The sequence below is a fragment of the Lactuca saligna genome, chromosome 2 (assembly GCF_052625555.1).
Source record: "Lactuca saligna cultivar CGN05327 chromosome 2, ASM5262555v1, whole genome shotgun sequence".
Lineage (NCBI taxonomy): Eukaryota > Viridiplantae > Streptophyta > Magnoliopsida > Asterales > Asteraceae > Lactuca > Lactuca saligna.
Window position 1 is genome coordinate 154,838,420 of NC_136418.1, and position 27,702 is coordinate 154,866,121.

Sequence of the window (27,702 nt, forward strand, 5' to 3'; positions counted from 1 at the left end):
ATGACTTAATGTGCTTGAGACTTAATTGTTAAGTAATAATAATTTGTTTTTTTAGTTTGATATTTTAACTTATATACTTACTTTGTAGGATGTGGATGTTGACGCTTTTCGTCAAAACCCGACGTTTGTGACGGCAATTGGAGACATTATCCGCTCATTTAGTAACAAAGCCAACAATGCGAGCAATAACGATGCGGAAAACGACGATGGGAAAGATGACTAGTATTTCTTGTTTTATGATTTTGATGATGTTATTATGATTTAATTTTATGGATCAGATCAACTAGTATTTCATTTTTATTAGATCATTTATGTAATGTGATATATTTTGTTTATATTATTGTGATGTTTTATGTAATGCAAATTTCTAGATTATGATTTTTGTATTTTTTTTTCTTTTTGTAAATTCTGCATTTTTATAGTATAAACCAATATAAAATATAAATTTTATTAAAAAAAATCATTAGCAGCGACTGCTTTAGCGACGCCTGTAATCAATTGAAACGACAATCAACTCCAGGAAGCTTTTCCATAATAGCTTCAGCTAGGAAGCTTTTCCATAATAGCTTCAGCTGGTCACCGGAAAGTTATTAGCGACATCTTTTTTTTGCGATGACATTGGCTATTAGCGATGCCGACTATTAGATACGACGCTAATAGCGACGATTGTTTAAGTATTAGCTACGAGGTAATTGTGGCGGTGCATTGCGACAATATATCGTCACTAATACCTTACGACGATTTTTGTAATTAATTGTGACGATTTTTGTTGTTGCTAAGAGTGACTTTTTTGTTGTGAACCTTCTCCACCCGTCTTATAGAAATACTTGATGTTTGAATTTTATCTTTGATCATTTCTCAAAAGTTAAGATCCATCTCAACCAATCTCATTCGTCCACTTCTTCATGTAATTTTGTTATCTGACCTTTTATGCATCTCTAATCAACGGTCTGGAATTTATATTTATAAAATTAAAAGAAATGTTAGTAAAATGTAAATACATATATAAAAAATAATCCCCCCATGAAATAATAACCGAAGAAAAGCGATTGAGAAATAAATAAAGGGAGGGAGAGAGAGGAGTGGTTGTGCACGGTTGGGGAGGGGGGGCGGTGGTTGTGCGGAGATTAGTCGTCTTCAAACATCCCTCCTCTCTCATCTCTTCCACACTGCCATTGTTGTCTATATTTAACATACCAATTCTCCACATTTCCAGATTTTTTTTTCTCTTTTTTAATTTCTTATTGACCACCTTTTCTGCCTTCGAGTTCTTCAATTAATTAGCTTCTCCTTTTCTCTCTCTTTTTATGCATGTATAAAGAGAGATAAAAAGGAGTCGTGTGTGTTTTATGTTGCTTGTTATCTGTTATTGCTCTTTGATAGCATTAATCATATACAAAGGAGATTGGATTGTTATTTAGGTGAAATATCAAGGTACGTAATCAAATTCTTGTCACTTTTTGAATCTGTAATGTTATTGATTCGTTTCCACGTTGTTACATTTCTATCGATTCCCAAACTTAGGTTAAACATGCTGGAGTTTTCAGATTTTTCAATAGATTGGTTTATCTCTTCGATCATGCATAGTTTTGATTTTGATTCTCGATGTCGATATATAATTATACAAAATATTTATTCCATTGCTATGATTCTGTTCGTAGTGTTTTCAAAACGAAAAATAATTAACACTTTGCGAGATTTCAATTTCACAATAAGCATGGGTGCATGGCTATATGTGCTTATAAGTCGTGAATTGTGATCGTTCGTTACGAATTGAATTCATAGTTTGCAATTATCTGCACCACATTTAGACAATCATCTTGTTCAAATTTCAATACCTTTATTTTGGTTCTTGTATGTTGTATGTAATGTCAACTGAATATTTAAGAAGGTTTAATTAGGTTGATTAATGGGGTTCCTTGTGGTATGCAGAAACAACAGTTGGGGCAAATCGCATCTAATTAAGCCATTAAGGAATAAAAATGGCGGAACTTAGCGTACAAACAGGGTCATCTCACCCCTTGTTGGCCCATAAAGACCTTTTCCTAATCAATCCTCCGGGAAGCCCATTGAGCACACAAGAGCTTGACAACAACATCATCGACTTAGACAAAGCCAGTCCTCTAGCTCCCGACACTTATGAGCAGTTGTATCTTGATGCATTTGATGTGCAAAGCTTCAATCACTCTCCTCCAAGACTTTCCAGCGTGTCATCATATGCTACTACTCCAGAACCAAAAATCAATAAACCAGAGCTACGCTGTCGTACTGGAGGAGACACTAAGCCTATCACCAAAAAGCCTGTAATTAATAATGTTGAAAGCAAGGTCATGAAGACATTGAATCGTTCTCCAAGTACAAAAAGTGTAACAAGCACTGTATCTTCTCCAAGATCTCCAAGAATCCCAAAGCCAAAAATAAGGAGCAAGTCTTTCCACGAAAACAACCTCACTCTACCTCTCGCAAGCCCAAGAAAAGTCGAAAAGAGCCCCATTACTCCCACCCAAACACCACCAACGGGGAAAGAAGATCCGGCATTCTTAGGGCCTTACTTGCTTAAACAAACGAGGGAGTTGTTGTCAGCAGGGGAGAATCCAAAGAAAGCTTTGGAATTGGGTATAAGAGCAATGAGAGCATTTGAAACCAATAGATCTCAGAAACCTAATTTGGAATATGTTCTATGTTTACACATCGTAGCAGCATTGTACTGTAGTTTAGGCCAATATTTTAATGCCATTCCTCTTCTAGAACGTTCTATCGAGATTCCAAGTATGGGTGAAGGCCAAAATAACTCACTAGCTAAGTTTGCGGGGTGTATGCAGTTAGGCGATACGTATGCAATGCTTGGATACATCGAAAATTCCATATTATGTTACACAAATGGTTTAGGAATCCAAAGACAAGTTTTAGGTGTAACAGATCCAAGATTTGGAGAGACATGCAGGTATGTAGCCGAAGCTCATATTCAAGCTTTGGAATTCGATGAAGCCAAGAAACTATGCGAAATGGCTCTTGACATTCACAAAGCAAATGGGACAACAGCTTCTGTAGAAGAAGCAGCAGATAGGAGACTTATGGGTCTTGTTTGCGATGCGAAAGGAGAATACGAAGCTGCACTTGAACATTACGTGTTGGCCAGCATCACCATGTCAGCCGCCGGTCAAGACGCCGATGTTGCCGCCATTGACGTGTGTATCGGTGACGCGTATTTATCGTTAGCTCGTTATGATGAAGCTGTTTTCGCGTATCAGAAAGCGTTGAATGTGTTTAAGTCGACAAAAGGTGACAATCATCCATCTGTTGCTTCCGTTTTCGTTCGTTTGGCTGAGTTGTACAACAGAATGGGAAAGTTCCGGGAGTCGAAATCTTACTGTGGAAATGCGTTACGAATTTATGAGAAACCGATGCCGGGGAGCCCTAACGATGAAATCGCTAATGGGTTTATCGAAGTTTCTGCGATTTACGAATCGATGAATGAACTTGGTCCAGCGATTAACCTTCTGAAGAAGGCGCTGAAAGTTTTCGGGAAGGTTCAAGGTCAATTGAGCACCATCGCCGGAGTTGAAGCTCAGATGGGGGTTTTGTATTACATGATGCGGCTTTACAACGATTCGTATGATTACTTTAAGATCGCGGTTTCGAAGCTGAGAGTGGTGGCGGAGAAGAAATCGGCTTTATTTGGTAGTGTTTTGAATCAGATGGGATTAGCTTGTGTCCAGATTGAATTGTTGGATGAAGCTGCGGATTTATTTGAAGAAGCAAAGGGAGTTTTGGAGGTGGAATATGGTCCTCATCATCCGGAGACACTCGGCGTTTACAGTAATCTGGCCGGAACTTATGATGCAATGGGTAGATGGGAAGATGCGATTGAGATACTGGAATATGTGGTGGGGATGAGAGAGGAGAAACTGGGAACAGCGAGTTCGGACGTTGATGATGAGAAACGACGGCTGGCCCAGTTGTTAAAAGATGCACGCAGGGACCGAAGCAAGAAATCTTTGTCGCTTGAATTTCTCCTTGAGGGTTAAATTAGTCGAGTATCTCTCTTAATTTATTTAAAAACCAATCCACATATTGATCCAAATGTATGAAATTCCCATGTGCATATATGCAGATGCTTCGTTTTTTGTATATCTGGGGTTGTTTAGGCTATGGCTATGGAGACCCTTTTAATTGTATCAATGACATCTCAAGGGTAGCAGAAATGGTTCACTTTTCAATCTTTATTGTTGAAAGTTGCTCATGGGATGAAGTTGATTTAAATACAGTAACACAAGATTGTAAGTTTGTTGTACTAATTTGAGCTTGTAGAATAAATTTAACTCCTTTCACTTTTTAATCTTTAGAGCGTGTTCTACAGCTTGGGTTTCTACACATTGGTTCATGTGTCCTTTTTATGTGATCGAGAATTCGAGATAATTATTAACAAGCAAACAATAATATTCTAATCGATTTGGGATACATCACTTAGTTGACTACAAAACTGTCTCTAGTTTTCACATAAAAAATTTACATTAAACTAACAATTAAGATCTCTCCCTAGAAAGCATCCAAAGCAGCTCCTTTGGTAAAAAAAAGATCACCATCTAAACATATAGTGTTACCACTACAATCACCATGCATGGCAGTAATCACACCTGTCATCCCAGTTGCTCCGCCCCTGCTTAAGATTAAATTAGTTTATATGAAAATGCACTCTGCAACTCCTAAACTCGCAATGTCACAAAAATTGAGCTCAACACATCTCGAACTCAATCACACTAAAGATGACACTAAAATTACTTACATTATATTTTGAAACATTAATTTTAAACAAAAATAATTTAACTAAAGTGACATGAAGATGTTAGGGGCTTAGGGCCTTAGGGGTCATGTGGCACACTTTAGTCTTTAGGGACAACATAAATCGAACCAAACGAGTTGGTTTTTTAATTTTGAAAAGTAAAATAATTGAGAGTTTTGATTTTTCGGCATACAAATTAGGGAATATGACTTATCAAGGTAATTAACTTTTCGATATGTTCACATCTGGGTAACTATCTTTTTTTGTATGTATGTAGGTAACAAACTTTTTGGAAGTGTTCACATATGACCATTATGACCTGCTATAGCAGGTTAAATCCTAGATGTGAACGATTTCAACAAGTTTGTTACCTAGATGTGTACAAAAAAAATAGTTACCCAAATATGAACTAAACGAAAAGTAAAAATTAAATTACATGAACGTTCCTGTGGTTTCGGGGAATTTGTAGTTGTAACACCCCAAAGTTTGGAAAGTCAAGAAAAGAAAGAAGACCTCAATTTTAAGGAGAGACTCGGCGAGTCCGAGCGGGATCCGGGTCGTGGTGTAAGCGACCGACTCGGCGAGTCGGCCAAGGAGACTCAACGAGTTGGGTCTGATCGAGGAAAACCCTAAATTCGGGACTTGGAGCGTATATAAGCGTCTCATTCTCCTTCCTAGGGTTCCTTTACTGCCTCTCTACCCCAGAACACCAAACCCTAGCCGCCATATCCGTTTTTGAGCTAGATCTTGCCTTGAGTAATACACTAAAGCTTGGAGGAGGAAGAAAGACCTTGGAGGTGCAAGAAGGGACTGTAGATCTGGGATTGTGGAGTCATTTCAGAACAATTGGAGGTAATAAGCTGTTTCTTGGACTCCCTTTGCATCTAGATCTATTCTTATGTGTGAGTTTTGGTCATTGTTGGTTTGTTATGTAACCAATTCGAGTTGGAGGTTCAGATCTGAGGTTGCTACCTCAGATCCATGTTGGTTTTGGTCTTGAATCCCCTAAAGTATCAGCCCTTGGTATGTTGAAGAAGCATGGTTGCCATAAACCCTAATTTAGTATGTTTTGAGCATAGATCTCTCAATCTACACGTAAAGTTTGCCACTTTACGTGGGGAATAGGCCCTAGAAGTATGGATCTATGAGTTGGAAGTTCTGTTTGGCTCGAAAAGCCACTGCATGGATTGAGGACTGGATAGACTCGGCGAGTAGCTTGAAGATGAGGAGGAACTCGACGAGTAGGATGAGCAGCTCGTCGAGTCGGATGAAGTTAGGCATGGCCTCGACGAGTTGGATGAACAACTCGACGAGTTGGTTAAAGATTGTCTAGGACTCGGCGAGTCTGTTCTTGGACTCGGCGAGTCAGATCGCGAAACCCTAAACCCTTCGAGTTAAGACTCGAATCAGTGAGTCGGGTGGTGACTCAGCGAGTTGGACAGGACAGAACTTGGAACTAGTTGGACTCGGTGAGTCATAGACTGACTCGGCGAGTCGAGTCGCGAATAAGAAAGACCCTGAGCGTAGGAACTCGGCGAGTCAGTAGGTAAACTCGGCGAGTAGGGTTGACCTGGAAGGTTGACATTGACTAGGATTTTGACCTTGACCAGAGTTGACCTAGTGACCTTTGGAGGTCAGTTGGACTAAGTGTTTTATTGGCTTTTGAAGCTCGAAGAGTTAGTGGAGCAGCAGTTCGGAGTCAGAGGTCAAGTAGCAGTCAAGAGGATTAGCAGCATCAGTTCAGCAGTCTCAGGTGAGTTTCCTTCCAGTAGGGACGGGTCTAAGGCCACAATGTCGGCCCGTTCAGTTAGCAGTAGTTTCCGGACTTCGGTCCGATGTAGTAGTTAGTATGTTTGATGCCTTCGTGGCTCAGACAGGATTTATGTGCTATGTTTTATGTGTTATGTGTTATGTGTTCCGGGCTACGGCCCAATGTAGTATGCAGTATATGTGTTCATGCTAGTTGATATGTTATGCTATGCTATGTTCAGTCAGTTAGCCTGGACTTCGGTCCGATGCAGGGGACAAGGTCCTAGTCAGTTTCCGGACTTCGGTCCGATGCAGGGGGCAAGGCCCCAGTTAGCCCGGACTTCGGTCCGATGCAGGGGACAAGGTCCCAGTCAGTTTCCGGACTTCGGTCCGATGCAGGGGGCAAGGCCCTAGTTAGTCCGGACTTCGGTCCGATATAGGGGACAAGGTCCCAGTCAGTTTCCGGACTTCGGTCCGATGTAGGGGGCAAGGCCCCAGTTAGTCCGGACATTGGTCTGATGCAGTGGGCAAGGCCCAATATGTGCTTTATATGTTGTTGTATGGTATGTATTAGATTGGGGGAGCTCACTAAGCTTCGTGCTTACGGTTTTCAGTTTTGGTTTCAGGTACTCAGTTTTCAAAAGAGGAGCTCGGGGAGATTGCAGTGCACACACCATAGTTAGTTAGCCTGGGAATGTTTGACTCTAATAATGATATTATGTTTTGAATTAATACTCGAGAATTTATGTTATGACTTATGATACAGTTTTTATAAATATGATTCTAGTAATGCTTTTAAAGAAATTTTTTTTTTGTCGTGATTTTTGGGTCGTTTCAAGTTGGTATCAGAGCCTTGGTTTGAGGGATTCAGATATGCATTCGAGTGTATTTGAACTCAAACTAAGGACACGATAAAGGATTTTCAAAAGGAAAACATTTTTGAAAAAGGGTTTTGGAAAAAGAACTTAGAAAGAAAAGAGTTTTGAAAACGAGAAAAGGGTGTGGTGCATGCAATCAGCCGAGCTCAAGTAAGTACTCCCAATTTACCCATACAAGTTATGGTATGATCATCATTATCAGTTTCAGTTTCAGTTTCAGCTTCAGTAGAACAGCATGCTAGAATAAGACTAAGGATCTAGGATGATGCCTTATGTGCCTGTTTTATGTGTTTCAGCTGATAAGAATTGCATGCTAGTATTGAGTAGACAGTAGTAGGATAGCCTGTGTAGGTTATGCCTGATAGCATGAGCTTAGCATTGTATGCTAGTGCAGTTTCTTGTTATGAGAATTGTTTTGCCTAAGTATGTTTCCTTTATCCGAATGCTGCTTGCTTTGTGCTTTGTGGGACTCTGAGTGATGGGAGTTAGCCATTAGGTGAATACGTCACATCACATGTGATTAGGGTTGGATAATCTAAGAGTGCTAAATTTGGCCCTACTGCGCAGCTCTTGTCTGAGTCCAACCATTGTAGGGACGAGACTTTTACTCGAAGGATTATCCGAGCCTCATCACATGTGATGGTATTCAGGTGGTGGCTAATTGGCATTACAAGGAGGCCTTCAGTAGCTGAGGATTGTTTGGGTAGAGTCAGAGGTTCCCTAGGGCAAGCCTAGGATGAGAGTAGCAGAGATCAATAGAAGAGTAAAGGGGACTTGGTGGAGTTGAGGTAACTCTTGAGGAAAGTACGGATAGATGTGGAAGGTAGTAGGGGCCCATACTACTGAAAGCAGAGGATCCGTACTCGATTCAAGAGGGGCCGAGGCGAAACCAAGGAACTAGTAGAGTATGTGAGAGATCCCTCAGCAGTAGTATGTAATTGATCAGGGATTGTTATATTTTCAACATGGTGACGTTGCGCGAGATATCAGTTGGCAGTTCAGGTGCAGGGGAGGGGTCTGGCTCGGGCTTTAGAGTCGGGAAGCTTGATGATCAGATGAGGGATTTCATTTCCGCAGAGATTATGCGCAACATCATCAATCAGACTCCAGTGATTTTCGGTTCAGTTAGAGAGGCTATTGTGGAGCTCATGGACAGTCATCTTGAGGCCTTTGGGGTCGGGTTAGTTTCAGGACAGATTGGGGCTCGTCTAGGTCCCGAATCTTATGGAGTTCAGGGATCCATCAGGGAGGGAGATCCCATTTCTAGTTTCTGCTATCAGGGGGCAGGGGTGTGTAGGGCATTCTGTCTCCAAGAGAAACCATTGCATGATTGGATAGTTGAGGAAGTTTTGCGAGCCATTCGCGAGGGTCTGCCAGACATGGTCGTGAGGATCACTGATAGATTGATAGCGAGGCTTCAGGATCAAACATCTGTTGTTCAGTCAGCAGACGTTGCCGTTGGGGTAACGCAGGAGCGAGAGTCGGGCAGGGAGTCGGAAGGGAAGAGGAAAATGGATGAGACTCAGGTTGCCACAGGTTCGAGTAAGAGGCCCAACAGTTCAGATTTGAGGACGAGGAACTATCAGAGCCGCAGTCGATGCGGGAAGTGCGGAAGGACGCACATGGGTGTGTGTAGGCGTAGAAGTGGTGGCGATGCTGGGTGTTTCAAGTGCGGCCAGATTGGTCATTTTAGCAGAGACTGTGTTGTTACTATCGCCCAAGGACTTGATCCGTTGTGTTTCCATTGCAGTCAGAGGGGCCACAAGAAGGCCCACTGTCCGAGTTTGTATTCAGCAGGGCAGGCGCCAGCTCCTGCCCTTGGAACTTCAAGTATCGTCAGTGGTTGTCAAGGCGGGGCAAGGGTGCCTACGGCTCGGAGCCGAGTTTCTCCGGTAGATTTCAGCAGGGATTCGAGCAGCACTAAGTAATGGAGGTATGTAACTTTGTTTTTGTCAGCTTATGTTATGATTATATTGTTATGGTTTCTGCATCAATTGTGGTATAAGTGTTGTGTTATGGAGTGGCTTGCTTGTGATTATGTCATATTCCATTTGCATACCTCGGATAATTGGTTGGTAGTTAGGGGATGTGCTCATATGGAGAAGTTTCGGAGGATGCAGTAACTGTAGCATGGTAGGGAGAGATCTGGTTCGTTTCGCTAGTTCGGAGTGGATAGTGGTTTGGATGGAATGGTCAAATTCCTACCTGGCGGGCTTGGGTTCCCCAGTAGAAGTTTTGGAATGGTAGTAAAGGTCGGGATCTCTTTTGAATGTGAAGCAGCAAGGGGTAAGCAGGATCGAAGTGGGGGAGAACCCTCCGGGTATACATGGATAAGAGTCACTCAGAATGAGTGCGTGGCCTCTGAGAAGAAGTGGTAGTAGCACAGTGATGGATGGATTGAGAAGTTCAGAATTAGGAGTTCGAGAACTTTTCCCAGCAGTGGGTTCATGTAATGGAGATGGTTAGAAGCTGGTTGGGAATCTAGGATTTGAGGACCACCTATAAAGGCTCAAGTGAGTCGGAATGAGGATCCGGAGAAAACGGTTAGCAGGAGATGTCTTCGTATTAGTAGCCAGTGGCAGAGCCAACATGCAGGATTATGTGGATTCAGGAGTTGGGAGGTTGGAAACTTCCCAACAATAGCTTCTTGTATCCGGATTAGTAGACGGTTGGTTTGGGAACCAAGCCGGAGAATTCCTCGATGAAGCGCTAAGTATATCAAGGATATAAGATGTCGAGGATGATGCAGAATTCAAAGACTGAGGGATGGTTTGAGAAATCGGGATGAGGAATCACTAGCGGGACTAGGGATAGTCAGGATGTCCTCGGGATAGATAGTAGTAGTAGTGTTGTAAGTCTGCGGGGGTAGCCGTAGCATTCACTAGCAGTCAGATAGTAGTAAGTGGTGTTGTAAGTCTGCGGGGGTAGCCGTAGCATTCACTAGTAGCCAGATAGTACTAGAGAGTTGTAAGTCCGCGAGCGTAGTCGCAGCCTTTTATCAGATTGGTAGCAGCATGAGCGCGTTGTTGAACGCGGGAACGTAGTAATTCCCACCCGTTCGGGTGCAGCAGTGGGAATATGGGAATCCACGGGTTAGATTTCGGATTTCCCAAATGGTTCAGTTATGGCTAAGTCAACAATTTGGGCTATAGATCGTCACATCAGTTATGAGATCAGAGTAGCAGTGGACCGTTGGGGTTCGGGTATGTTAAGGGCTACCGTCAGTCTGGGAACCATCATGTTGATAGACATCGAATGGATGATGTCAGGATGTGATGTATGGACCCGATCGGTTGGATCGGAAGGTTGTTAGAGCCACAGTGACAGGATAACTAGTGGAAACTAGTCCTAGAGGAAGATTTCATTCAGAAGTCGTGGAAGCGACTAAGTGCGGGTCCCTTGACTCCACAGTTGGGTTTGAGTTTAGTGTTTCAGGCAGCTCAGTGTTTCAGCCAGTTCAGTGTTTCAGGCAGCTCAGTGTTTCAGCCAGATCAGCGTTTCAGGCAGTTTAGTGTTTCAGGCAGGTTCAGTATTGCAGGCAATTCAGTGTTTGGAAGGTTTCAGGGTTTTGGGTCAGTATTGTATTTGCGTTGGAATGCAAGTGTTGACGGTATAGTTGGTTGATTTGGAAATGGCAAGTCTCTCTCAGTAGGATAAGCTGAGCCTTCGGCCGAGTATAGTGATATGTAAAGATAGCTAGGCAGGTAGCTTTTCTTTCAGGATGGAAGGCTCGAGTTAGTAGGAGTTGAGTAATCAGATGGGATATAAGCAAGCTATTTCCAGCAACATCATTTCAGTATGAGCGGAAGAATGGATAGAACAGTTATAGATAGTCGAAGTATTTTCAGGAGTCGCTGGAAGCGACTAGGAGATTGCGATGGAGTATAGTGACTGGTGGGAGTCCGATAACTCGGATATCGGTAGATTAGTTGGACCAAAGTGGTCTCAGTGCATCCAGTAGGCGGATGAGGGGTACAGAATTGCCAGTCAGAGGAAGTAACGCTAGGAAAATTATGGAAAGGAGAAGGATTCAGTATGTACCAACGGTAATGATCGGCATGGTGAGTGGCTGGAGTTTTGGACAAAAGGGTGTTAGATTTCCCAGATAGAGAGTTGGAGGCAGTTCGCAGGCAGTTGATCATAGCAAACTTCGAGGACGAAGTTTAATTTAAGTGGGGGAGATTTGTAACACCCCAAAGTTTGGAAAGTCAAGAAAAGAAAGAAGACCTCAATTTTAAGGAGAGACTCGGCGAGTCCATGGAGGGACTCGGCGAGTCCGAGCGGGATCCGGGTCGTGGTGTAAGCGACCGACTCGGCGAGTCGGCCAAGGAGACTCAACGAGTTGGGTCTGATCGAGGAAAACCCTAAATTCGGGACTTGGAGCGTATATAAGCGTCTCATTCTCCTTCCTAGGGTTCCTTTACTGCCTCTCTACCCCAGAACACCAAACCCTAGCCGCCATATCCGTTTTTTAGCTAGATCTTGCCTTGAGGAATGCACTAAAGCTTGGAGGAGGAAGAAAGACCTTGGAGGTGCAAGAAGGGACTGTAGATCTGGGATTGTGGAGTCATTTCAGAACAATTGGAGGTAATAAGTTGTTGCTTGGACTCCCTTTGCATCTAGATCTATTCTTATGTGTGAGTTTTGGTCATTGTTGGTTTGTTATGTAACCAATTCGAGTTAGAGGTTCAGATCTGAGGTTGCTACCTCAGATCCATGTTGGTTTTGGTCTTGAATCCCCAAAAGTATCAGCCCTTGGTATGTTGAAGAAGCATGGTTGCCATAAACCCTAATTTAGTATGTTTTGAGCATAGATCTCTCAATCTACACGTAAAGTTTGCCACTTTACGTGGGGAATAGGCCCTAGAAGTATGGATCTATGAGTTGGAAGTTCTGTTTGGCTCGAAAAGCCACTGCATGGATTGAGGACTGGATAGACTCGGCGAGTCCTTCGAGTGGACTCGGTGAGTAGCTTGAAGATGAGAAGGAACTCGACGAGTAGGATGAGCAGCTCGTCGAGTCGGATGAAGTTAGGCATGGCCTCGGCGAGTTGGATGAACGACTCGACGAGTTGGTTGAAGATTGTCTAGGACTCGGCGAGTCTGTTCTTGGACTCGGCGAGTCAGAACGTGAAACCTTAAACCCTTCGAGTTGAGACTCGAATCAGTGAGTCGGGTGGTGACTCAGCGAGTTGGACAGGACAGGACTTGGAACTAGTTGGACTCGGTGAGTCATAGACTGACTCGGCGAGTCGAGTCGCGAATAAGAAAGACCCTGAGCGTAGGAACTCGGCGAGTCAGTAGGTAAACTCGGCGAGTAGGGTTGACCTGGAAGGTTGACATTGACTAGGATTTTGACCTTGACCAGAGTTGACCTAGTGACCTTTGGAGGTCAGTTGGACTAAGTGTTTTATTGGCTTTTGAAGCTCGAAGAGTTAGTGGAGCAGCAGTTCGGAGTCAGAGGTCAAGTAGCAGTCAAGTGGATTAGCAGCATCAGTTCAGCAGTCTCAGGTGAGTTTCCTTCCAGTAGGGACGGGTCTAAGGCCACAATGTCGGCCCGTTCTGTTAGCAGTAGTTTCCGGACTTCGGTCTGATGCAGTAGTTAGTATGTTTGATGCCTTCGTGGCTCAGACAGGATTTATGTGCTATGTTTTATGTGTTATGTGTTATGTGTTCCGGGCTACGGCCCGATGTAGTATGCAGTATATGTGTTCATGCTAGTTGATATGTTATGCTATGCTATGTTCAGTCAGTTAGCCCGGACTTCGGTCCGATGCAGGAGACAAGGTCCCAGTCAGTTTCCGGACTTCGGTCCGATGCAGGGGGCAAGGCCCAAGTTAGCCCGGACTTCGGTCCGATGTAGGGGACAAGGTCCCAGTCAGTTTCCGGACTTCGGTCCAATGCAGGGGGCAAGGCCCTAGTTAGTCCGGACTTCAGTCCGATGCAGGGGACAAGGTCCCAGTCAGTTTCTGGACTTCGGTCCGATGTAGGGGGCAAGGCCCCAGTTAGTCCGGACATTGGTCCGATGCAGTGGGCAAGGCCTAGTATGTGTTTTATATGTTGTTGTATGGTATGTGTTAGATTGGGGGAGCTCACTAAGCTTCGTGCTTACGGTTTTCAGTTTTGGTTTCAGGTACTCAGTTTTCAAAAGAGGAGCTCGGGGAGATTGCAGTGCACACACCATAGTCAGTTAGCCTGGGAATGTTTGACTCTGATAATGATATTATGTTTTGAATTAATACTCGAGAATTTATGTTATGACTTATGATACAATTTTTATAAATATGATTCTAGTAATGCTTTTAAAGAAATTTTTTTTGGTCGTGATTTTTGGGTCGTTTCAGTAGTTTTGGTCGCTAACTTATTTTTTTAACTTAAATGGTCCCTATTGTTTATTTTTGTTGCGCGTTTGGTCCCCGTCTTACCTAAAAATACCATTGTGCCCTTATTAGTTTATTTTTTTTAATTAATTTTCTTATCTATGTATTTATTTTTTATATATTTATAAAAATTAATAGATCACACATATTTGTATCTCCTCGGATGATCCCGACTATTTATTTTTTAATTAATTTAATTTTTTTTTAACTCGGATGGTCCTTACTATTTAATTTTGTTACGAACTTGATCTCTGTCTTACCTAAAAAGACTATTGTCCCCTTATTAATTTTTTTAATTAGTTTTCTTGTTTATGTACTTATGTTTTATATGTTTAAGAAAAATTAGTAGACCTCACATATCTGTATCTCCTCACCATCCCATCTTTCATCATTCTCAACTTCTATTTATTTTTCATCTTTAGTGATATCGACGTCTTCATCATCACTTCTTTTTTCGGTCCTTCAACTCCGTCGAATCAACACCACAACCCACTAAAGATGAAGAGACAGTAGGTTATGGTGTTGGTTCGTCAGAGTTGAAGTACCAAAAAAAAAAAAAGACGGTGAAGACTTCGATGTTACTAAAGATGGAAAAGAAATAGAAGATTGAGAGGATCATAGATGAGATGGTGAATGGTAAGACTCAAATTAAATTTCTCAAATGTGGTTTCAGGTTTACGGTGATGAGATACATATATGTGGGGTATATTAAATTTTTTTATAAAAAATAAATACATAAATAAGAAAATTAATTAAAAAAATTAATAAGGGAAAAATACTATTTTTAGATAACACAGAGATCAAACGCGTAACAAAAATAACAGTAAGGATCATCCGAGTTAAAAAAAAATTAATTAAAAATAAACATTAGAAATCATTCGAGGAGATACAAATATATGTGGTCTATTAATTTTTTTAAATATGTAAAAAAATAAATACATAGATAATAAAATTAATTTAAAAAATAAATTAATAAGGGCACAATAGTATTTTTAGGTAAGACGGGGACCAAACGCGCAACAAAAATAAACAGTAGGGACCATTTAAATTAAAAATATAAATTAGCGACCAAAACCACAAAGTCTCCCAAACCACAGGGACCATTCATGTAATTTAATTTTTAATTTTCGTTTTGTTCATATTTGGGTAATTATTTTTTTTTTTTGTACACATCTAGGTAACAAACTTGTTGAAAGCATTCACATCTAGGATTTAACCTGCTATAGCAGGTCATAATGATCATATGTGAACACTTCCAAAAAGTTTGTTACCTAGATATATACAAAAAAAGATAAATTACCCAGATGTGAACATAACAAAAAGTTAATTACCTTGATAAGTCATATTCCCTACAAATTACAATGAACTAGTGAAATAGAAGCATGATGTTATATAGTTTTTTATTTTTATTTTTTATTATCTTTATATATGTTTCTCATTGACCTTTTTCATAATTTTGTTTCAAAAATAAGTAATGAACTAAAAAATACAATACAGGATAATGATATAATAATTTACGATAAAATAAGGTTGTTAAATATGAAAAATATTCTAATCATTTGGTTTAAACTTTGATAAAAAAAAAAACATAAGAGCCATGTGGAAAAGAAATACTAAAATAAAATGATCCAACAGAAAACGAGAAAGCGGTGACCGGTGACTGACTGACTGTCTAAGCACACGGAGCAGCAATGGCTGCCTATTCACTTCTTTCCACATGCGCCTTCTCTTCTCTTCCTTCCCATAACTCCACCATTCCTTCTCTTTCTAGAACCCTCTCTCTTCGCACACCCAATAGCTATAGGCATACCTCCTGCATCGTCGCTTCTTCTCTTCGCGAACCTTCTCACCCCACCTACTCTCCGACGCCGGAATCTACCCACAGATCCTCCTTGGACAAATTTCTGAACTCGTGCTTCGTGATTTGCACTTCCGTAGCTCTTTCCGCCTCTGTTTTCGTCACCGATGTGGACTCAGCTGCCGCTTTCGTTGTTGCTACGCCTAGGAAGTTGCAGACGGATGAGCTCGCCACTGTTCGTCTTTTCCAGGAGAATACTCCTTCTGTTGTCTACATTACCAATTTAGCTTCCAGGTATTTAGCTTACTTGTTCCGATTTCGATGGATACTTGCTTTGTGTCCTTCATTGTATTTGCTGGATTTGATGCAGAGTGATATAATCGAAGTATTGAGCACAATTTTTTCTGTTATATAGTATAACCGTAAATGATCCAACTCGTTTGCATAAATTTTTAGTTATGAATGCTCATTTCATGAGATCATTAGAAAAAGCTATACAGGTTATGAACTTATGACGCTTAATTGCTTACATTTGGCTTGTTGATTTCGTGGAATCAACTGAGATTGATATTATGTGGTTTAGGCAGGATGCGTTTACTCTGGATGTGATGGAGGTGCCTCAAGGATCTGGATCAGGATTTGTTTGGGATAAAAACGGTCACGTTGTCACAAATTATCATGTTATACGCGGTGCATCCGATCTCAGGTTTGTTGCTTTTCGTAATTCCATTGTGTTGAACTACGAACTGATTGATTATCCTCCCTATTAAGTTGTGTTAGAAATGTCTATGAATCCATAACTTTTATCTGCTAAGATTGAACTGATGTATGTTTTTTCAGAGTAACTCTCGCTGATCAAACCACTTATGATGCAAAAGTTGTTGGTTTTGACCAAGATAAAGATGTTGCTGTATTGTTTATCGATGCACCAAAAGACAAATTGAGACCAATCCCAGTTGGCGTGTCAGCCGACTTGCTTGTTGGGCAAAAAGTTTTTGCTATTGGAAACCCTGTGAGTGTAGATACATATATATATATCATATATGAATGTATGTGTATGCTGTGTGTTTTCTGCTAATATCTCCATAACATCTTATCCAACTGCAGTTTGGGCTTGATCACACGCTTACAACTGGTGTCATCAGGTATGAAATTAGTTCAAAAGACGTACTTTTTAAAGAAACATGTTTGGAATTTGATCCTTATACATTGACAGTGGGCTAAGGAGAGAAATAAGCTCTGCAGCAACTGGGCGCCCAATCCAAGATGTAATTCAGACAGATGCTGCAATCAACCCTGGAAACAGTGGAGGGCCACTTCTTGATAGCTCAGGCAGCCTTATTGGTATAAACACAGCCATATACTCTCCATCTGGTGCATCTTCTGGTGTTGGGTTTTCCATTCCGGTTGACACAGTAGGTGGAATTGTTGACCAGTTGGTGCAATTTGGGAAAGTTACACGACCAATTTTAGGGATAAAGTTTGCACCTGAGCAATCAGTGGAACAGCTAGGAGTAAGTGGAGTGCTTGTGTTAGATGCTCCTCCAAATGGCCCAGCTGGAAAAGCGGTAATTTTGTGGTTGTCTTCTTATTAATCATCTCACTTTCACTTTTGCTTCCAAAACTTAATAATCTGAATTTGAGTTTGTGCAGGGTATTGTATCAACAAAACGTGATGCGTATGGGAGACTTGTATTGGGTGATATAATAACATCGGTAAATGGGAAAAAGGTTGCTAATGGGAGTGATTTATACAGAATTCTTGACCAATGCAAAGTGGGTGAGAAGGTAAGTTCATGGTGAACTTTGTAAGGTCTTTTAGTTTGTTAAAGATGTAATTGGAAGTTGTTTGTGGATGGTTTCAGGTGACTGTTGAGGTGTTGCGTGGTGATCATGTGGAGAAGATTCCTGTTATGCTTGAACCAAAGCCTGATGAAACATAAGAGGTCAGTGTAACGAGAGCTGTTGGGAAATGGGAATCATGATTGATGTGAAAACTACAAATAATAACTATTCTTAGATGGGATGTCATATTGGTTTTGAATCTGAAGTGGAATAAGAAAATCACCATCTGAATCTATTTGTCTCTGTTGTTGTAATCGTAAAACATTTGTAAGGAAGTCTTTAAACAAGTTGCCATTTATCTTGATTGTCCTTGAATTTCAAATTTTGATGAGAATATGGAATTTTATGCTTGTGTGCTTCAAGGGGAAGGACCTAAGTGTAATTAGTATAAGGGGGTGTTTGGACTTTGGATTTAAGTTGAGAAAAAAAAAACACTTATATGATTGTGCAATGGCAAATATAGCTTTTAAAAAGTGTTTGGATTAGTTAATGTTGTGGTAAAACACTATAAACACTTTTTGGAGTGTTTGCATATAAAAGATGGAGTCATGGAGGTGTGATCAAGTAAATGAGGCATTATGTTCATTTATATCAAGACGTTAGAAGTTATTTTAAAAAGTTAGAACACTATAAACGAACCAAACGTAATGAACATAAACGAACGGATTTTATTGTTCATGTTCATTCATTTAACAAGTTACATTGTTGATGTTTGTTCTTGTATGTTGTATGTTTGTTAAGGTACTAAACAAACAAACTTAAAACAACATAAGCAGACATATATGAACATAAACATCCAAATCAAGAACCATTAAAAGTGCCATTTTTTATATTTTCATGCAATCCAGAAATTGTAGATCTTAAATAACTGTTAGAAGCTCCACTTTCTATCTAACTTGTTTTATAATATATTTGGTTTTGCATCTATTTGATTCTATTGTTGATGTTTGTTCCTTTATTAAATACATGAGTATAAACGAACTTCCTGCATAAACAAACTTCTTGCTGAACGTCTGTAGGATAATTTTGTTTTGTGAGAAGCAAGGGTATTTGGATATACTATAACTAGGGATATGGCCATATGGGTATCTTAAAAGTATACATAATGCAATTGCATCGCATTTATACACTTTCGTGTCCGATCTTTACATACGGTTATAAATTATTTACAGATAATTGCAATGTATACATGTAAACAATTAACAGGTATGTATCTATGTATGTGTATCAAATTATGTAATCAGTTGACAAAATAACAAAAAGAGAGAAGATACCAACCAGATGCCATGGATCCCATTATCTTGAAACTTCTTAAGCTTCAAAAAGTATTCTTCATTAGTGTCATACTTGTAGCGACTCCAGAAGCAAAATCTGTTAGATGGCAATCAATGGTTGTTCCAAAGCCATTGTATGTATGGTATGATTGATATGCAACTATTTGGGAGCCAGCCTTATAGGACACACAGAGAATGCAATACATCGAGCGGCTTTTGCTAACATAAACCGCTCATTTTCTGTCAATGCCCTCTCAATCACTTTCACAATATTTGCATCCTAAAACAAATACAATGTCAGTATATGTCTTACCCTAAAGATATATTTTGAAATATATTTCATGTATACCTTCTTTGGATGTTGAATAGAAGGCCGGACACTTGCCACGTCACCAACCTCAAGTATATTATTAACATTCCCTCTATCATCCCTTTCTGTAGGTGAAGTTGTTGAATGCCTCCAATCCCCATTCACTATAAACTTGTAATAATACCTGATCAAACAAACATCTCATTATATTAGTCACATCACATAGTTTGACCAAAATAGTCAACATAAATTAAAAGTAGAATGCTAGAACTTACTTCCCTTGTGCAAGTCGAACTTCAGCTTCATATCGGGGCCCACCTTTATGGACTGCTTTAACTGGTTCTTTCCAATTCCCAGTAAAATCTCCAATTAATTCCACATTCTCTCCCTCATGTCCATTCCACACAAATGTGACAGAATGGGTAGCGGGTCCCTCATGTTTCCCATTTTCCACCATAGCTATCAAATCCCATGTTGCCCATGCAATTGCTGCTCTATCAGGGCGACACGTGTGCAATCCAGATACATAATTGTAAGCTGCATGAAGTGAAGTATCAGTCATCCAATGAAGATATGCAATCACACAAGCAGGAGACCGGTCAAACCCATTAGTGCAAGTCACATAAACACAATGGTTCTTTTTCAGCAACCGTAAAAGAAGCCCCACACAAAACGGAAGTTTGCTCCTCATATCAAACGAGTCTCCTTCCCTGTAAAAATAAGATTAGAAACAGTGGAAAGAGAAAGACAAATTTTCTCCCAAGGAAAAAGTACAACTTGGATGTTTACCTTATTGGATAGTTGATCATGAGGATATTATACTGTTGACATGATTCGTTGATTGCTTTTGAATTGATTTCCCAATTGTCTGCTTCAACTCCACCTTGAAAGTTTAGTACAGCAGTGACTCCGGAGACATTAGCTAAAGTCTCTATATCAGATTCTGTTTGTATGCATGACCCCACGTACATTTGATCTGTAATCTGTAGGATAACAAGTCTATCTTTTTAATTTATGAATCAAGTTGTTGAATTGATGTGGAGATCTGAATTCTGACCTTGCTATAACGCATACCAAGAGAATGATCATAGTAAAGTTCTCCTTTAGAACGATCTAATGCTTTGATATATTCCTCAAGTGGGAAGCCACCATGTGACCAGTCATCTCCAGATCCTTCTTCAGAGAAAATGGTGACTAGTTGAGTAAATGGTTCATCGGGAATGTTTTTGCGTGTTCTTGCACGTGGTTGTCCGTTTTGGTTGATTAAAAGATTCCATCCTTTTGGTGTGGAAAATCTTGGGGTGAACATGATAAACCCTGAATTCCCGTTGCCCTCGAAAGATGTTCTTAAACTCGATGTGAGTATCGATTTGTTCCAAGTGGCAATAGGAACACGACCTCTGTTAAATTGGACATCTAGATCGCTTTTGTGATGCAGATGTTGAATTGGGAAAGGGGAGAAAGGTCTTTCCAGAACAAGACTACAAAGTCCGGATTTCTCTAACATCATCTTCCTGCAAGGATGAAACCAGATATTTGAATAGATCAGAAGAGATGGAAAGCTGATTAAGATATGGTGGTAAAGGAATATGAAAATACTCTGCATCGCTGAAGTCCTTAATCTCAATAAGATTGCCACCAGGAGATGCGCTTGCCTTCTTCAGAGTGTCACCCACCATAATTATTCTCGATTTCTCAGCATTCCCCTACAGAAGAATCGATACATCTTTAAAAAATGCAGTAAAAATGGCGAAATTGAAAAGTTACCTATGAAACCACAGTAAATTTGAAAATTGTTGCAGATTAAGTGAGAAAAACACGAACCCCTTTCTTCATGGAATGAACTAAGATCTTGCCGTCCAAGGACAGAGCGAAACGAATTCCAAGCGGTTTCTCTAAAGTGACCATATACTCATTCAAATTCATCTTAAATCTGGAATTCGTCGATGCAGACATCGCAAAAACCCTAAATCCTCTTCCTCCTGAACCTACTCTTTGCGTCTTCTCCGAAATTCCAACTCCATTGATCAAACAAAACTTTTTCCCCCAAAACGAAGAGCACATTGAAGTGTGACTCGATGAGAAGCTTCTCAGACACGGAGATTGGCAGAAAACACCGTAATTCGAAACTTGAAGCAGAGACATCGGAGATTAATTAATGGTATGTGAGGAATTGCGATAGGTTTTTAGTATGATCGTAACAAGATCGAATGCCAATAGCTTGAAGAAATCAAAGTGGGTGTATAATGAGTATTGGATGGTAATTGTATCGGGTAATGGGGTTTATTGAGATTGGAGCAGAGTGGTGTCCTCGGTGCAGGTGAAATCATGTAAGCTGGCTGGATAATTCGGGAAAGAGAAGCCACATAGTCAGTCAACCTTTGACCTTTTTGCGGGATTTACACACCACGTTAGCTGCGATGGGACCCGCCTTCCACGTGTTTCACTTTAACTTTTCTTTTGTTGCCATGCGAGTAAACTGTAAAGTGGTTACTTGAAAAGTCAAAAGTTTGTGGTTGAGCTCGATAGTTCTTTTCGACTATATTATGAACCGGTTTGAAGTTTTGAAATATAAAATTCGGCCTTTCTAATATTAGTCCTTTCGAACATCTATATAAATTTCCACTTTAGTCATTAGGCCCATGTTTGCAAAAGCCCAAATTTTGTAAATTTAGACCGATGTAATTGTAAGCCACCCTACTTAAAAGTAGGAGAAAAGAAATCATGCTAACAAGAAGGGCCAAATTAGGATGTTGTTTTGGGTGGTGCTAAATTCTTGACGACCCAATCACGCGAATGGAAACTCAAAGGCCCTCAAATTCAGTACTCCGTTTCAATAAGGTAAATTATTTTTTAACTTCTCAAATTTATGATTTTTGTCTCTGGACATCTCAATTCTAATAAATATATGGTTTACTTTTGGATTACACCTTGAAACCATATGTGAGCCATTTCAAAATTAACCTTGTCTAGCGTTTACATCCGATAGTGTATTGTCTCTCAAGCTCTCTACTGTACTATTTAGTGTTTAGATCTCAAAGTAAAAAACATTTGTGAAGTTGTTTGTGTTGTTTTACAAAAAATTTGTCAAGTGTATTATATTTGTTTCACTCACCTCCGACCCATAAGGTGGCAAGTTATACAACTATTAGAGGTGGACACAAGGACCGTTTTTTATAAAGACTTAAACTTGACTCGGGACGAGTCTATGTATATTGTAGGTGTGTCACTTGAGCTGTCTTTTCTCTTTTTTTGTTAAGAGGTTATATATAAATACAAAATGTGACCTACCTTAAAATTTTAAAGTGAACTACTTAATATGGAAAATGAAATATTTTTAAAGATTCAGGATGAACAAGAAAAAAAATCCTTATCTTTATTATAATTTTATATTTTTAAATAAACATATATAATGAAACTAATTGAACCATGTACATCTGCCCACTTTACATTCCCTCTGAACCCCCCATGATACACATAAATCAAGATTTCAAAAGCCTATATTTGAATTTAATAGGCCAAATACCCAATTCGTTTAAAGTATAATCTAATAAAATAGTCTTATATATATATATATATATATATATATATATATATATATATATATATATATATATATATATATTATAGGTTCAGGTTCATTTGAGATCATTCTAATTTTGTAAGACCGTGAGATCAAATCTAAAAATAATTTTAAAATGCAAAATAAATGGAAAAATCCAAAAATTCTTTTTTTAAATATTATTTTCGGAACTTGAATTAACTAAAAAAAATATAAAAATATAAAAAATTCCGTTTTTTTTTTGAAAAATACGTGAAATATTCTAAATAGAATATTACACTGACATATTCTAAAAAATAATTTTAAAATGCAAAATAAATGGAAAAATCTAAAAATTCTTTTTTTAAATATTATTTTCGGAACTTGAATTAACTAAAAAAAATAAAAATAAATAAATAAATAAAAAAATGCGTCTCACGGTCTCACAAAATATAGGTGGTCTCAGATGAACCTAACCCTATATATATATATATATATATATATATATATATATATATATATATATATATATATATATATATATATATATATATAAAAGAAAGAAAAAAATAAACAATAAAAAAAACATTTCTCACCTTGTCATTCTTCTCCCACTTCACATCGTACATTGTGACCAAAATCGAGCAATAATGGAACCAAGTCGTTAATGCAAATTCGTAACCAATCGGTTTTTGTTGTCATGTTAAATTGGGTTTGGTTATCGGTTAAATGGTTAACCATTATTATGTGTTTTATTTATTTTTTGTTTTGATTTGTCGCTTATTGTTCGTATGTTATGTTGATGGGTTGATGTAAATCTTATTGGAATTTTGCCTATAATAGATCCTTTTTGAGGGGGAATTTCGAATTTTAGTCACAAAAAATCAGATTTCCTCGTATAAACACGCTTTCTGCGAGGGTGAGCTCTGAGGGTTCCGCGGAATTCACTTTAACTCCACGGGATAGCAAAATCGTAATTAAATCAGGGGTGATTATGAAAAAAAATCTCAATGAACAGTTCTATAACACTCCAAATCAGGTATTACCTTTGAGTCCCTTGAAAATATAAATATTGCATAATAGTCCCCTAAGTACGTTAGGTGTACTTCATGAGTACGCTTACGCCTCGTTCCTGAGTTTAACAAAAGAAAAGAAGAGAAGAGAAAAGAAAGTCACGAGAGAAAAGAAGAAAGAAGAAAGGAAAATAAAATTTTCTTTTGTGTTCCCGAATAGGAGAGAAGTGGAAGGAAAATGAATCATATTGTTATTTCTTTCCAAATCCTCCCAAATCGGAAGGAAAGTTAGGAGGGAAAGTGATCCTCTCATTTCCCTCCACTTCATTTCACTTCCCTCCTTTAATGAAACTTGGGAATACTAATTTCTTTTATTTTCTTCTCATTTCCACTCATTTCCTTTCTTTTATCTCGTTAAGTTGAACTCGGGAACGGGGTGTTAGTGTACCATGTATGGATGATCGCGGAGGGCCGACACGTTTGCTGGGCGTACCAAAGGGTACACAGGGCGTACGTAACGAATGTTCAAACCCTAATTTTCAGACTTAAGACATATATAAGCATCCTTATTTCATTTGACCTTCACCCTAACCAGCCTCTTTCACCCACAAACGTCCCTGAAAACCCTAAATTCACTAGAGTGTGTGTTCTTGAGCTGGTGAGTGTTTAAACACCACCCTTTTGGTGTGTTAGCTACAAAGAAGAGGAGGAAACAAAATTGAACGAAGAAGAGCTTCTGGATCTTACATTTTGAACAGTCTACGAAGCTTAAGGATGTAAAAAGCTTTCACCTTGGTTATCATTTCCATTTCTAGAGCTAGGGTTTTCTCTTTAGTCCCTTTTTATGTTCTTAAAACACCTATTGAGAGTTTGAGCAACTTGCTTAAGGAGGATAGATCTGAAGTCCCTTGGTCCATTCATAGCATAAAAATGGAGTCTTGATGGGTGTTTTGACCTCATGCATGGATTAAGACTCTTGGAAAGGTCTTAATGGGTTGTTGGGAGCATATAGAATGTGCAAAGGCATAAAGTTGCCAACTTTATGCCTTAAGATGTCTTAATGGACTCACATCTAAAGTTTGGACGTTAGAACATCGAGTATTGAGCACTTAATGGAAAATATGCTTAATATGTTTGTACAATGGGTGTAACTTAGAGTACGCAACGCGTACGACTTAGGGACTCAGTACGCTGCACGTACCAGGATGGTACGCAAGGCGTACGCACCTCAGATGGACTCGAACTCGTTTTGGGCTTGTAAGCCCTTTGGGCCTTAATTAGTTATTAGGCCTGGTCACGTTTTAAGTTAGTGGGCTAGTTTATCTGTTTTGGGCTATGGTTACTGTGGTTGGGCTTTATTGGGCCATGAGGCCCATTAATGATTTTGGATATGGACTTTGGACCCATTAGCAAAGGAAGACTTTTTGGGACATTGTGATAGGATTTGGGGTTTGGGTTCTTCAATTGGATTATGTTCAACCCTAACCTAGGATAATGATATTATTGTTCAACAGCACAGGTGTTCACGGACTGTTAGGAGAGCAATTTTTGGATTTAGCAGATAGAGGTGAGTCTTCTCACCATACCAATGGGTCCAAGGCACCAAGCCCGACCTATTTTATGACACATATATATATATATATATATATATATATATATATATATATATATATATATATATATATATATATATATATATATGGATTGATAGTTGATTTGATGATATGTCGCTATGACACTTGTATGGAAGTCCCCGAGGGGTTCCCGTGGCAATATGTTAAGACCATGAGGAGGTTCCTATGGCATTTGGTATAAGTCCTTGGAGGGTTTCCACGACTTCCTAGTATGTTTACATGTTTAGTTTGTATAGTATTTCTATGATTAAGCAAGACCGTGTGGAGGTTCCCATGGCAGTGAGCCAAGACCACGTGGGGGTTCCAGTGGCGGCTAACAAAGACCACGTGAGGGTTTCCAATGACACTTGGTGTAAGACCTTTGATGGTTTCCACAGCATCCCTATATGTTTATATGCATTTTATGTGGTTTATGTAGCTTTATAGCTAATATGTTATATGTGATTTATGTGGATTGTGTGGGGTATGTTTTGGGGGACACACTAAGCAGTAGTTTATAGTTTGTTGGTTTGTTTCAGGTACTTCTTAGGCTAAGAGAAAAAACAAGACTTGATGACGCGTCATACACTATTTCAGGCGTTTTTATGGGATACTAATATTTGAAATAAAATTTGTTGATGTTGTGAATTTAAAAAAGTATTATTTTGCTTTTAAATATAGTTTTTTTTATCTCAAATATAGTTTGTTGATGGTACGTCATTATAATGGCGCGTCTTTTGAGTGAGATTCATTAAGGATAAATATAGTTTTTTATCTCAAAAAATTTGTCAAAAAAATTATTAAAAAGTTAGGAAGAAGTCACTTATTGAAAACTCTTTATTAGTGATCAAAGTCATTTAAAAAAAAAAAAACTATTTTGATTTTCCAAACATTCTTTTTAACTTATTTATCTTTTAAAAAGTCATTAAGTCAATAAGGATTTTTGAAACACAATCCCAAATATCATGGATAGATGAACACTCAAAAGATTTAATAGTCAAAAACTACGTTGCTATAAAAGTTAGAAACTAAAAGTACATTGCAATATAATTTAACCGAAAGAAACTATATTTCTATTGGAAGTCCAATTCTATGTTTTTCTAATTTTTAATGTTTATTGATAAGTTTTGGTAATATCGGTTAGCTTTTTATGTATAATCAAAATCGAAACGGTTTAAGCAGTTAATAAAAAAAATTTAAAACCAAACTACCCATTTTAATGTTGGTTCGATTATTTTGATTATTCAGTTTTAATTTGGTTATTGGTGAAAAAAAATCCACTGTTCTTTTTAACATATCATTCCAATCCTTAAGGAGCTAAACTAATGAACTATGCAACAAAAATACAAAAAAACCTAGGATCCTACTAATTGGATCTCAGATTTTCTTAAAGGACCCCTCATTAATGATCTTTTAGGCATAAAATTCCGTGCATTTATGATATCAATAGCTTTTATGATTACTAAAAGTTAATTTTTTTTAAACTCGTACTTATCATTTAATTACTATAAACTTTTTATTTATTATATATTTTACTTTTTATAATCAAATAATAATGCAAACATATCAACGTTTTCTATATATTTTAATATTTATATAAACCAAAAAATAAAAATAAAATGATATTAAATATTTAAATGAAAACTAAGTATTATTATTATATCATATTTGAAGTCACTTATTATTATGCTTACGTATAAAAATGATTTTAATAAATTGCATTAAAAAACCAAAAATAAATTAAATTTTTTTTTTGTTTAAATATTTTATTTTATATATTTGAAAAAATATATATGGTTATTTTAATACTTTTTAATAAAAATAATATTTTTTTTTCTATACACAAATCTTTATATTGAGTCATTTTATTATGTAATGATTAGTTTTATTTAAAGTAAAATATAAAATAATTATGAGGGTCTAATATTATGCAATGATAATTAATAAAAAGATAATTATTTTGTAATGATTAGCTTATTTTAAGAAAAAAGTTAAAATAATTATTAAAATAATTAATAAGGATCCTTTAAGAAAATAATAAGAATGCAAATAGCTGAACCCAAAAAGCTATTGTATTCAAAACGAAGTGATATGAAACCAACTCTATTTAAAAAAAGAAACCTAAGCGCTTAAAACTATTAAATACATTTCTAAATTTAGAGAAATATAAGTTTCACAAACCTCAAGAAAGAGGTGCTGTTAGATCACATTAAGGATCCATACCATTAATTCACCCCCACCAAACCAATTGCACATGGCTAAGCAATCTAAAATGTGATTCGATTGGCTCACCCACAGGACTCTTGCAACCTGTTTTCACCGATCATCAGCCTAACTAGCCCATCTATTTTACTACTTATACATATTTCCACATATATATAAACTTGACATTAACCAACCAGAAATAAAATACTAGCAAATAGTTTGAAAATAATTACAAAAAGTTAATGGGGTTTTGGAGCCAATTAACCAACTCTATCCAACATCTACTATTTCTATTTGAATACCACAAAAAAAAA

General features: G+C 38.3%; 2 protein-coding genes, 1 long non-coding RNA gene and 1 pseudogene across 4 annotated transcripts; 2 read left to right on the forward strand and 2 right to left on the reverse strand.

The window, feature by feature from the left end:
- Positions 1-1,114: 1,114 nt before the first annotated feature.
- Positions 1,115-4,205, forward strand: LOC145032235 (protein KINESIN LIGHT CHAIN-RELATED 2 pseudogene; annotated as a pseudogene). Its single transcript, XR_013677081.1, has 2 exons — positions 1,115-1,434; positions 1,933-4,205. The product of XR_013677081.1 is annotated as a protein KINESIN LIGHT CHAIN-RELATED 2 pseudogene (transcript).
- An 11,083-nt stretch (positions 4,206-15,288) lies between these two features.
- On the reverse strand, positions 15,289-16,223 carry LOC145032237 (uncharacterized). The gene is made up of 2 exons (XR_013677082.1): positions 16,118-16,223; positions 15,289-15,991 (listed from the first exon to the last, which is right to left on the reverse strand). It is a non-coding gene; the product is annotated as an uncharacterized LOC145032237 (long non-coding RNA).
- LOC145032236 (protease Do-like 1, chloroplastic) lies at positions 15,395-17,794 on the forward strand. The gene is made up of 7 exons (XM_078980985.1): positions 15,395-15,881; positions 16,171-16,293; positions 16,428-16,599; positions 16,695-16,732; positions 16,804-17,155; positions 17,241-17,375; positions 17,453-17,794. Exons 1-7 carry the CDS (start codon positions 15,481-15,483, stop codon positions 17,528-17,530), a joined length of 1,299 nt encoding a protein of 432 aa, XP_078837111.1. The 5' UTR covers positions 15,395-15,480; the 3' UTR covers positions 17,531-17,794.
- A 724-nt stretch (positions 17,795-18,518) lies between these two features.
- Positions 18,519-21,373, reverse strand: LOC145032238 (phosphoglucan phosphatase LSF1, chloroplastic). The gene is made up of 7 exons (XM_078980987.1): positions 20,841-21,373; positions 20,616-20,722; positions 20,074-20,530; positions 19,806-19,999; positions 19,292-19,726; positions 19,056-19,200; positions 18,519-18,986 (listed from the first exon to the last, which is right to left on the reverse strand). Exons 1-7 carry the CDS (start codon positions 21,159-21,161, stop codon positions 18,867-18,869), a joined length of 1,779 nt encoding a protein of 592 aa, XP_078837113.1. The 5' UTR covers positions 21,162-21,373; the 3' UTR covers positions 18,519-18,866.
- Between the last annotated feature and the right edge of the window lie 6,329 nt (positions 21,374-27,702).

Excerpts from the sequence above, each read along its gene's own strand:
- LOC145032236 (XM_078980985.1), top strand. The coding sequence starts at position 15,481 with ATGGCTGCCTATTCACTTCTTTCCACATGCGCCTTCTCTTCTCTTCCT. Across the intron at positions 16,733-16,803 it reads CTTACAACTGGTGTCATCAG|TGGGCTAAGGAGAGAAATAA; the intron begins GTATGAAATTAG and ends ATACATTGACAG. Across the intron at positions 17,156-17,240 it reads ATGGCCCAGCTGGAAAAGCG|GGTATTGTATCAACAAAACG; the intron begins GTAATTTTGTGG and ends GAGTTTGTGCAG.
- LOC145032238 (XM_078980987.1), bottom strand. The coding sequence starts at position 21,161 with ATGTCTCTGCTTCAAGTTTCGAATTACGGTGTTTTCTGCCAATCTCCG. Across the intron at positions 20,723-20,840 it reads TTCATTCCATGAAGAAAGGG|GGGAATGCTGAGAAATCGAG; the intron begins GTTCGTGTTTTT and ends ATTCTTCTGTAG. Across the intron at positions 19,727-19,805 it reads ATGATCAACTATCCAATAAG|GGAAGGAGACTCGTTTGATA; the intron begins GTAAACATCCAA and ends TTATTTTTACAG.